The 12,476-nt window shown below is 33.6% G+C and overlaps 1 protein-coding gene across 2 annotated transcripts in view; it reads left to right on the top strand.

The window, feature by feature from the left end:
* Window positions 1–6,736, top strand: part of LOC126831781 (unconventional myosin-Id) — a 40,694-nt gene extending 33,958 nt beyond the window's left edge. For both annotated transcript variants that reach the window (XM_050562423.2, XM_050562424.2), the window contains exon 24: window positions 1,271–6,736. In XM_050562423.2, the coding sequence (XP_050418380.2) occupies window positions 1,271–1,430 (160 nt within the window). In that variant the 3' untranslated portion in view covers window positions 1,431–6,736. The remainder of the gene's footprint in view (window positions 1–1,270) is intronic.
* The last annotated feature ends 5,740 nt before the right edge of the window (window positions 6,737–12,476 follow it).

Genomic DNA, 12,476 nt, shown 5'->3' with positions numbered 1-12,476 from the left:
AAATTAAAATGAATAAAAAATATTTTAGATTTTAAAATTGCACATGTATTGAAAATGATAATATTACATTTTTATTGTAAGTTTTCAGTGTTTTTCGAGCACATATCCACTGTGATTCTCAAAATTTCCAGAAACACATGTTTTTGTAATATAGTCATAACCAGTGCCGGACTGGTGAGCCAAAGGCCCACCTGTCAGGTCATTGACCAAGGACCACACAAGTACGCGCCGACAGGCGTGTCACGGGCGCGCCGAAGGCGTGCGAGCGCCCCAGGGAGGTCTGGAAAACTGACAACCGCAAACCCATTTTCCAAGCATTTCAGACCAAAGCAGAACAAGGCAAATTTTTGATTTCCTGATACAATTAGATGAATTTGAGAATTCTCTTCAGTGTCAAAAACAAAAGATGAATTACACGGTTCTCAGTATAATGATGTCAAACTCATAAAGTTCTTTCTTATAGTACACTTCTTTTTTTGTGTTGTTTGTCAGTCATTTTTTTTCTATATTTTCTTTCTCCTGTCCTGTGTCCTGTCCTCTCCTTCCTTCTTTCTCCCCCCCCCCCCCTTTCTTTCTCTTTTCCTTTTTTTCTGTTTTCTTTTTTCTTTTTTTCTTTTTTCTTTATAGGCTTAGGCCCACTTTTTTTTTTGATGAGCTTAGGCGTCACGGACAGGTGGGCCCAGATGGTCACTGGTCATAACTCCCTTAATACACTGTCTATTTGCATAATTCAACTATCAAACTTTATTATAGGAAATGTTCTATAAGCATGCATTTATATCCTTTCCAAAAAAAAAAAAAAAAAAAATAGAATTTCAAAATAGAATTTATTGAAGTGAGACAGCATAACGCAAAAATGGATATAATATATTTTATTGACTTGACATTTGGTGCTCATTAGGATAGGTCATTATTACAAATGTTGAATATAAGAAATGGACTGTAAATACTGGTAGTTGTTTCTGAACTGTATATAACATCAAAAAATTGAAAACTGGACAAATACTGTGTTTTAGTCGAGTGGTCCCTAGCAAATTAGAGGGGTTAGATGGCCGAATGGTCTAACATGTGAGTTTTAGATCATAAGGTCTGTCATTGAGTCAAGTGGCATGGTTTCGATTCCCAGCCTAATCTTTTATTTCCGTGGGTCCTCCGGTTTCTTACCAGTGCTAAAGATCCCTACATAACATTGAACCATATGTTAGTCTTGAACTAACCTAGTTTATGTCAAGTTGACCATAAACCCCATTTCCAACTTATTTTTTTACAGAACTATGAAAAAGGACTTGAAAGTTAATGTTGGTAAGATGTTGAACGTTATGTTGGGAAACAAAAGTCGTACAGTAACTGTCAAAACTACTGTAGCCAATGGTGGAGCTACTTTCAAAAAGGAAGACCAAGGATTGGCTCTAATGTGGCCAGTAGGCTAAAAGTTTACAAATCTGGTTAGACTTTTCTTGTGATAATTAATTAACCTGTCTAGTGCTACAATCCTACAGTATACAGTGCTGGATTTACCATTGTACTTAGGTGTGCTTAAACACAGGGCTCTGTTGGGGTTGGGGGTGGGGTGGGGATCTCCATCTTCCCAGATAATTCAAAGATTTGCCTAAAACTTGTTAATGATTGATCAAGTAACATGTAATATTTTAACTACTCATAAATTTTACCTCCTTCAGGGCCCAAGTAAGGGGCCTCATCAGTACAGATGAAAAAATATTATTTTTGATGTTGATCGAAAAAAGAAAAACCAGCACTGATATGAATTCAACAGATATATATAAGTTTTCTTTTGTTCTAAAAATTTGTTAATTTTGACAACAATCTTGAGAAATAACGTCAGAAATTTGTACAGAATTGTAATATTGAATGATAAGAATCTTTTGCAATTTAAATGCACCGCATTTCTTAGAAGTATAACATATGATATTGAAGTTTCTGATGTTTGGAATCAATATATAATTTTTCTTTTATGCAGCATCGATTTCCTACGCAAATGAAATCCATTCTTTATACTCAATTACTATTTCAATGAAATTTTGGGTTTTTTTCTTTACTATGATTATTGCAACATTATATTCTCTCATAGATTTATTGTTATACATCGTACTTGTTTATATCAATGATTATTTCTAGCAATTCATTCAGATGTATAATTTATGCAAATTTATAATGGTATGTTGTAGAAAAATTACAGTATGTAATCATAATGATTACAAAAGTAAATATTGTTATTATAATACTTGCACAAATATCCAATTTATTTTTGATGATAAAAATCTATTTGTAGAGCATTGTGTTATTGTAGTGCTTACTTTAAATAGTTTGTTTTAATATTATTCTATGTTAGTTAAAACTAACTAGAGCTAAAGCAGTGGACACATTAGCTGAATCGTTCAGCCGAATCAATCGGCGCCGAATTTTATTCGGCCGAATGGGTGGACACACTAGCCGAATGCTTCGCCCGATTTAGCCTGCCGATTGCATCACCTTTCACGTCACATGATTAAACATGACGGCGTCTATGTCTTCAATCTAGCATGTGACTTCTCGATATGAGTGGTGATTGGCTAATGAATTCTATATTCGGCCGAATGCTTCGGCGAAGCGGACACACCAGGTGAATATAATTCGCCCGAATAAATATTCGGCCGAATATATCAAACCTGTTTGATTCGGACGAATCATTCGGCCGAATAGAAATTCAGCCGAATGTCAGTGGACACACTAGGCGAATTTCGACGCCGATTGATTCGGCCGAATCATTCGGCCGAATCATTCGGCTAGTGTGTCCACCGCTTAATGGAATTTGATCAGATTTCATTGTTCCTTTAAAATATACAAATATATTAAAGAAAATATACAAATACATTAAGGAAAATCTACAAAAATATAATTGAAAATGAACTGAGATGCAATGAGAACTCACCACTTTTATGAATTAATGATTGTAGATCTTGTTTTTACTATTCTGAATGAAACAACATCAGATCCTGATGACAGCACGTGCAAATGATATGCCAAGGTTGACCACTGAACACTGAGAATGTGCCATTGTGTTAATTCACAAGGAAGCAGCATTGTAACAAGAATGAAGAAGTTTTTATATACACCTAGTTGCATAAGCCTATTCCCCAATTCCATTCAGATATTCTGAATTTAAAATATTGTTTAAAAAAGAAAATGGAAAAAAATCCCTCAAGAAGTGATTCAGACTTTGTCTCCTATATACAATGATGTTGGATATCAATGTGTGGCTGCTAGAGTGAACATGCTTGTTATTGGCTCTTGATTTTTACCTCTTGTGTCTATGTTTCACTCTTAAAGTTATGGCCTCCGTGGATTGTTGTTGATTTTCTTGTCAGTAAATGGCCTGTCTACAATCATGCCAAAAATAACATTTCGACTGTTGATGTGTCTAGCCAGCACTTACAGTCAAATCAGTGGTCCGTTTTCATTGTCTCAATATATATATTGATTTGAAAGACTACAGTTTCTAGGAAATCTGAAATTACATGAGATCAGTCCAAAAATTGATCTATTGAATGAAACAGAATCAGCCTTCATGTCCGTGTCTATATGTTCTGTGTTTTGGCTGCCAAGCCGTTTCCAAAGTTCTAAGTTAATTTTAAAAATACAGAACAATATTAACCTATCCTTAACTGGATAAACCTATTAGATCTAATTATATATGCATTTTATATATTTTGATAAGTTATAAACATTACTTTTTTTAGTTGCAATCACATTTTTTACATGTTTTTGTTACATTATTCAGTATGATCTTCATGGTTTAAATGTGATTCTTACCATCTGCATTAATTAAATAGACTGGATTTAGTTTTGAATTAATGATGTGAATTATAAGATTCACTGTTACCGGTATATATATTGGAATAAATCAACAAAAGATGGTATATCATGCTAAGTACAGTACAAGTAGGCTACATGTACACATATCAAGTGCTTATTAGCAAATGCAGTGCTTTAAGAATCTTTGCTTGTATGGAATACAAACTATAATGATAAGAAATAATATACATTTAATATAATATTAGTTTATAAATGAAACTAATGAATTTTGATGAGACAAATTAAAGTAGCTAAGTCTCTAACTCAATATCATCCAAAATCTTCAATATTGAAAACACGATTTATTTGTCAAATTAAATCAACATTCATGTTGTGATCTTACCGGGAAAAGATGGGCTTTTGATATCCAATATTTAAGACAAAATAAACATTTTACCATTGGTACACGAATCGTGTACCATAATGCCCTTCAAGCCCCAGTTGTATCAAGAGACTCGAGAGACGAGTCTAGACACATTGCACCAAATCAAACAGCGCATGTAGACTGGAATAACCAGACGCTAGAAATTTGCACTCGCTTGAGACTGCTGGCTTATTTCGCCGAACATAACTGATTTGAAATTGGAGTAAAACGGAAACCATTGAATGTAAATCAGTTGATATACATTCATATTACAGTATTATATGCGTTGCGACCCACTTTTGTCAATTTCTAGGTCCCAAATGTTAGCGATTTAGCTCCTTTAATATAAGCCTTTGTCTTGTTTTTGAATCCTTACCTTTTGACAGTGTATGTATACAATATCTATCTTATTGGAATAAAATATTGTTTAAATCAATTTTGATTATGTATGTGTTTACATATAAAATGAAATCTTTAAGGTGTTTATGTTTTTTTGTAAATGCATTGATATGACATGTTGATATTGTAAAAATGTGACATACTTTTCTGAAACTCAATGTCTGTGGTTTAAACTGCAACTCTGTGTACTTGATAGGAACAGTTTTAGTTTTTTTCCTTTGACTTGGTATAGCAAATGATTATGTTCTGAAGTAGAAAATCTTTGATTATTTCCATACTGAAAGTTATTAGTGACATCACTACACATTTAATTTCTTAATAAGTTAACAAAATGAACATTAAGATTTCTATAGAGACGATCATAAATGAGCTTTAAAACCAGATTTATAACATACTTTTAATTATAGAAATGCATATCTAGGGATTAGATACATATTGAAAAAAGTCCATTATTATAATTATCTTTCCTTCTTAAACAGAGTAGTCATGTACTAAGTCAAAAATCTTCTTGAGTTAATAGATTCCCAGAATTGGGCCTTCGTGATGTAGTGTGTTAGGATGTGGGTCCTAAATTTTGATGGGACAAACAGAAAGATCCATGACAAAAATTAAAAAATATACAGAAATTCTGCTTTAGCTTCGTCAATCATATTGCAGTCCTGGCTTTACTCTTATCCATCAAATTGCAGACATATTCATTAGAGAAAACAGATTATAATCTAAATAGGATTTAGATTAAATGTTGATGGGAGTTAAAACCTCATTCAATCATCCAGTTCTTTTAACTGATAACTAAATTTATTGTCCTCTGCAGGGGATTATTAAAACAGGTTTTTACGTATTGGTCTGTCTGTCACACTTCCTGGGGAAACAATAACTTTGCTTCTAATTGAGGTAAAATGTTCAAACATGGTGTAGTTGATCATTAGGTGAATGGCTGAGTTCAATGATATGCATTTTTTGCTTATGTTAAATAGAGATCTGTCTTACTGTTCGGTTGTTATTACTATCCTGAATTTGTGTATGAAGTTGGAGTGTATAACATATTTTTTTTTACCCCAGTAACCATTGATTTTATCTTCTTATTGAGGGTAGTATATGCTTTTATTCCTTTTAAGATCGGATTTGGAATGTATAGTGTAAATGTATTTGAGACATTATTGCCTCTATTTGGCAATTGTTATTTGATTTTTCAAAGTAAAACTGAAATCTTGTAATTGTGGAGCATTTAAATAATTGTCTACTTTCTTTAAGAGACAAGTAACAGAATTTTCAAGATAAAAACGTACCTTATCATTGTCATATTCATCGAACTTTAATGACTTTGTAATTTATTATTCTCATATAAAATAGAACTTTTATGACTTAATGATTTATTGTTGCCATATTAAATAGAACTTTTATAATGTAGATTTTATACTATCATATTGTAAAGGGTTTGCTAGTATTTGACTGGTTTAGATTAAAAATTCAAAAAAGACCCCAAAAAGCCTAAGCATAAAAAACAAAGCAAACCATGATTATGATATGGTTTTAGACTTGTAACAGGATATCCTATTCACATTATTTCCTTCTGTTTCTGTGTCTTATACCTTTTGCCTTATAACTAAGCAATTTCTCCATGTCCCTCCACATCAGATTATACTGTAAACACATATTATTATTACAATTATATATTATTCATATCTACCAGCTTGATTTATTAAAATATATAAATTTTATAATTACTTACATATATATGTATATATATAGTGCCTTTGTTCAGTTCTAAGCAAACTCGTTATTTCCTGATGTCAAACTACCAAAAAACAAAAATCAACCACAAAGAACTGTAGACATGTAGAAGAGTAGTATCTTTTGGTATTTTTAGCAGCTTGACATCAAGGCATTTATTATTTGTTTTTATTGTTAAGTATATCTTTAGATTTATTTTTATGATTATACATATACTGTAAATTATTCTATGTATAGATAATATTAGAAAAGTTTAAAAATAGTATGACAATTGACCTTTTGGTATGTATGTATATATTATAATTTTTATGTTAAAGAGACTTTAAATTATATGTATATCACAGCTTGGCTTTCAAAATAAATATTGGTCGTTAATTTTATTATTAATATTGGCTTGTTTTCTGTTCTGTCTTAAAACATAGTTTCCAATCCAAACTCTTGCTTTGATGACATTTCATGTTGTGGTTGATCCAATCTCTTTAAAAAGTGTGTCTTGATTCATCCATGACTCATTTAAATATATGTTCCTCATTTATTGTCCCCCGCCGTTCGAAGAAAGCAGGAGATTATTAAAATGTGTCTGTCTGTCCTTGGGGCACAATAACTCTCCTTCTAATTGAACTAGAATGTTCAAATTTGTCGTAGGTGTTTATTAGGTGAATACCTTGATGGAGTTCGAAGATGAGCGATTTCTGCTTAGGGTAAGCAGAGATAAGCAATTTGATTGGTTGATGCTTTGCGACACGATAACTTTAGTTCTAAATTCTAATTAAGTGAGATTGATGAAATTTGATGTATAGTTTTATCATCATATCAATACCTTGACTAAGGTCAATGCCTTGATGAAGTGTGAAGATGAGCATTTTCTGCTTAGGGTAAGTAGAGATAAGCAATTTGATTGGTTGATGCTTTGGGACACGATAACTTTAGTTCTAATTAAGTGAGAATGATGAAACTTGGTGTATAGTTTCATTACATTAATCCCTCGGCTAATTTCGATAAGCAATTTGATTGGTCGAGACTTTGGAACACAATAACTCCTTCTAATTGAGGTAGAATGTTCAAACGTGGTGTAGGCATTCATTAGGTGAATGCCTTGATGGAATTTGAAGATGAGCATTTTCTGCTTAGGGTAAATCGAGATAAGCAATTTGATTGGTTTATTCTTTGGGACACGATAACTTAAGTTCTAATAAAGTGAGAGTGATAAAACTTGGTGTATAGTTTCATTACATCAATACCTTGACTATGTTCGATAATGAGCATATTCTGCTTAGGCTACGTGGGCGATAAGCAATTTGATTCGTCAAGACATTGGAACGTTACATCTCTGCTTTTAATTGGGGTAGAATGTCTAAACTTGATGTAGATGTTCATTAGTTGAATGTCTTGACTGAGTTCAATGATTAACATTTCCCCCTAAAGCTAAGCAGAACTAAGCAATTTCATTGGTCAGTGCTTTGGAACAAGATAACTTTGATTCTAACTGATGGAGAATGATGAAACTTAATGTATAGTTTCACTACCAGGTACTTCAAAACCTTGACTGAGTTTGAAGGTGAAAATTTTATGCTTAGACTAAGTATAGATAATTGCTCAACACTTTTGAAAAAGATAAATGTGCAATTAATCTATTTATTTGGGGATTTCGGCGGGAGACATCAGCCTCACTGTTGGCTTGTTTATATAATTCTGTATCATTTTTTTCCACCTGAAGTTAAGACGAAGAATATAATGGCACTGTTGATCTTTATGATATTTTTGCCTGGAGATAAAGAGTATAATGTTAGGTACTTTGAATGTAGAGTTTTGCCCTGAAGATAATAATTACCATTTTACCATATATTTATCAAGTGTTTATTTATGTAATCATACTGCCAGTGTTAAATAAGTAGTATTAATATGGTGTACAATCCTTACATCCCACTTCTACTCGTTGCCACTGGCAACCTTTGATAAAACTGTCCTGTTTAACATGCAGAAAAGTATCCGTGTATCAGAAATGTGCAGAAAGAGTATTGTTCATTTCTGATACACGGATACTTTTATACCGTTTTAGATACCTATCAAGCAAAAGGTAGCGGACGTTTAGTCCGACCCAGATCGCAATTGATAACGACGGCTCTGTATAAAGTCCACGAAACGACTAGTCAAAATCATAGTAACAAAACAAAATGGGGGGAACTACATGGCAGTTCAAAAACATATACAATGACATTAAATTAACATAACAACATATTACAAAAATCAATTATTATACATATCAATTGGCATCTATTTCATAATTTGGTTTGATTTATATTAATATGCAAAATATATAAATTAGAATTTTGAATAATTATTTTAATTAATTGTGATGATAGAAGGCGCAGTTCTCTTGCTTGACACTTCACAGGCATTGAAAATAAGCAGGATGAAAAAAAAAACGCCTAGAAAGTCATAAACTTTATTACAAATAAATTTCAACGGAAGAACCATCCGCCGATGCATACTTTCACCAGGAATGACCCACGTTTCGCATTTCCTTTACACTACATTTAATAATATCGCAGTCCTCTACGCCATAGACAAGTTTGTTTTGACGATGTGGTCTAAACAAACACGTGAATGTTTTACGCTCAGAGTATCATAGCAAGACGCACGTGTAAATACTACTCAGGTCGTCTCTCCACTGCGAAATCATTCTACCATGAAATGTAACGTGAGGCTCATAAAGGGATAAATAATGAAAGAGCAGAAAGTATTTGTCACTTTTCGGTTGAAACGACTCGATAATAAATACTATTTTTCACATTTTGCTTCACAATACTCGATAGAAATGTGATGTAAGTAACTTATTAGCACCTTTCCTCGGTGTATCGGTGAATATCAGGACAGTTTTGGTCGGGAGCCGCCTCGGCTGGGCCCCTCGACCAAAACTGTCCTGATATTCACCGATACACCGAGGAAAGGGTGCTAATAACTACTACTTAAACACAGATCTTATTAAGGGTTGTGAGGGGTTGGGTGGTCAAGTGATCTAATGCATGAGCTTTAGATAATGAGGTCTGTCATTGAGTCTAGTGCCATGGTTGTGATCCCAAGCTTCTACATGACAAGGTGTAGAGTCTCCTGCCAGACCTCTGGGTCCCCTGGTTTCCTGTCACTGCTAAAGAACCCCACACACAGGCGGATTATTGAAGTTAATTGTACCTATGTTAATCTCAAAATGACCTAGTTTGTGTAGAGTGGATGTCAAACCCCATTTCTCCCAATGAAATGGAATTAAATGGTGTTTAGTGTACTACTTTTCTGCACCAAATTGGCAAATGAAGAAGGGCATACACATTGTGGTCTACTTTGCCCAGTTAGCGGCTTTTCTGCCTATGCTTCATCAAATTTCCAAGGGACCTTGGGTTTTCCAGACCATCTGAACAACTAGATGCTGTTCTTGTCCAGTCCTCTAACCTACACCACCGAGAAGAGGAAACCACACTAGAAAATCTGGGATCGAACCTGTGGTACTGTGGCAAAGTCCCAAGAAACAATATTTTTTACTAACTCGCAAAGCTCATCAAAGCCCTCTTTAATTGATCAAAGCAATAGCAAGTGGACTCGGTTTATAATAAGGATGGCCAGAAAAATCCTAGGTATTATATAAACAAAATGTTGATGTACTTGATAAAAACAGGAGTATTTCAATTTATTATTCACCTAATATCAGGGTAAGCCATCAAATAGAAGTTTAAGTCAATCTGTATGAAATCATTTTAAAACTATTTCGTAATGCGGTTATTGATAAAAATGGGAATTGTTGTCCGTCTTTGAGAATTATTTCGGGTTTTTCATCTATAGTTTCAAGCTATCCAAATTATCTCAAAGCCATTTTCACTTTCAACCAAAATTTTAGTCAACATAATGTTAAGAATAGACCGACTACATTTTCTATAGGATGAAGTTCTATAGTATTCTGTAGGATTTTGGGGGCTGTAGGAAATATTATACAGTTTCTGTAGCGCAAATTCTGTAATTTTTCCTACAGATGTATGTTAAAATTTCTATAGGAAAATAATATAGTATTCTATACTATAGTGTTTCTGTAGTTAATTCTACAGTTATCTTTTTGTCTATAATCAAGTTTTGTGAACAGACTCCACAGTTGTCCCACTTTCTTCAGTTTTTTGTTAATACTAACTTCTATGAAGATGTAATACGTGTACATTGAATTTAAAATTTTAAAATACAGCATGATCAAACAGTCTTCGCTTGGATTACCTTAACCAGTCCATTACCAAACGGATAATGAAATTGACTTTCCAGCAACAGAAATTTAACGGGCCGTTAACAAAGGACACGTTAGCAAGATAACGATCCATTAGAGTTGAACGGATCGTTAAAATACTGAGTTTTGAGCAACCGGCCACAGGACACTAACGGAAACAGTTAATTGACCGTTGTCTAAAGATATAATACAGTAATCACAATTCTTTATCTGATAGACAATATTTCATTGTCAATAAGCCTGTCTGTTTCGTGTCGCGGGTTCTTGGCGTCCACATAAGTTCTGTATATATTAAATCCACCCACACGTATCGGAAGCATGAGCTATCAAATTAGACTTCAGATCAAGACATCCTTAAATAATTGATTTCGTGATATATCGTTATTATTCGTTATATATATTACAATTAAATATTATCGAATATGTATTAGTACCGTGTTTAACTATAAAAAAACCTATCTTTGCAATACATTGACTTTTCGTTGACCTTTGCTTGTATAGTCCTATTGGCGTAAATGGGCCCATTCTCAGTTAAAGGATCACAAGCTGCTTATAGGTGTTAAAAAGCAGAAATAAATAATCGAAGAGAAATCATAATCTGCTTTCATTTAGATTGGATTCAAATTATTTTGATAGTGGTGCCTCCTGTGGGTTTGAAAATAAAAAAAACTGTCCAGACTATGCGGGAATTGACTTCTGTGCACAACTGCCCTCATTCCCATTGCACACATATTTAATTTTTATATGCCCACATTTTTATGTGGACGTATTTTGTCGTCGCCCCTATCAGTCCGGATGTCCGTCCACAATTTGTTTGTGGACACTCTACAGGTCACAATTTTTATCTGATTTTGACAAAACTTGAAATATAGGTTTATCTCCCAAAGACCTCGGTTCCTTTCGATGTTGGCATGTATAGGATCGTAACTTCGTGGAATATGGTCCCGGATTGTACCAAAAATCACGTTTTTAGCTTGTGGATAATCTAGAGGTCACAATTTTTATCCGATTTTGATGAAATTTGAAATATATGTTTATAACCCAACGACCTTGGTTCACACATAACGTTTTGGATTATGGCCCCTGATTGAACGAAAAATCACATTTTTAGCGTGTGGTCCTTCTAGAGGTCACAATTTTTATACGATTTAAAAAAAAAAGTTTAAATATATCACCGTTACACAGTTAGGCTATGATGGTTGAGTTCGAATTTCGTGAAAATCGGACTGAAACTGCCGGACAAAAATGGCCATTCCCTGTACGTAAATAGTGTTAAAGTATGTAATATCAAGGTTGTGGACCATCTAGAGGTCACAATTTTTATCCAGTTTTGATGAAACTTAAAACATGTGTTTATATCCCAAAGATCTAGGTCATTTAAATATATCATCGTTACACCCTGATGATGATTGAGTACGCATATCGTAAAAATCGGACCGTAACTGCCCGTCGAAATGGCCGCTCCTTGTACGTAAATTTTGTAAAAGTATGTAATACCAAGGTTGTGGACCTGCTAGAGGTCACAATTTTTGTCCGATTTTGATGAAACTTAAAATATATGTTTATATCTCAAAGATCTCAATTCGTTTGGATATTTGCACATATCAGATCATAACTTCCTGGATTATAGCCCCTGATTGTACGCAAAATCACATTTTTAGCTTGTGGAGACACAATATGTATCAGATTTTAAAAACCGTTTGAATGTATCACCGTTTCACTATTATGGAGGTTGATTACGAATTTCGGGAAAATTGAAACGAAACTGCTCGACAATATGGCCGCTTCTTGTACGCAAATTGTGTATAAGTATGTAAAACGAAAGATGTGGGCAATCTAGAGGTAACAATTTTTGTTGGATTTTAA

The sequence above is a fragment of the Patella vulgata genome, chromosome 9 (genome assembly GCF_932274485.2).
Source record: "Patella vulgata chromosome 9, xgPatVulg1.2, whole genome shotgun sequence".
Taxonomy (NCBI): domain Eukaryota; kingdom Metazoa; phylum Mollusca; class Gastropoda; family Patellidae; genus Patella; species Patella vulgata.
The sequence above is the reverse complement of the archived record's forward strand: the minus strand, read 5'-3'. Positions and strand labels throughout refer to the sequence as shown.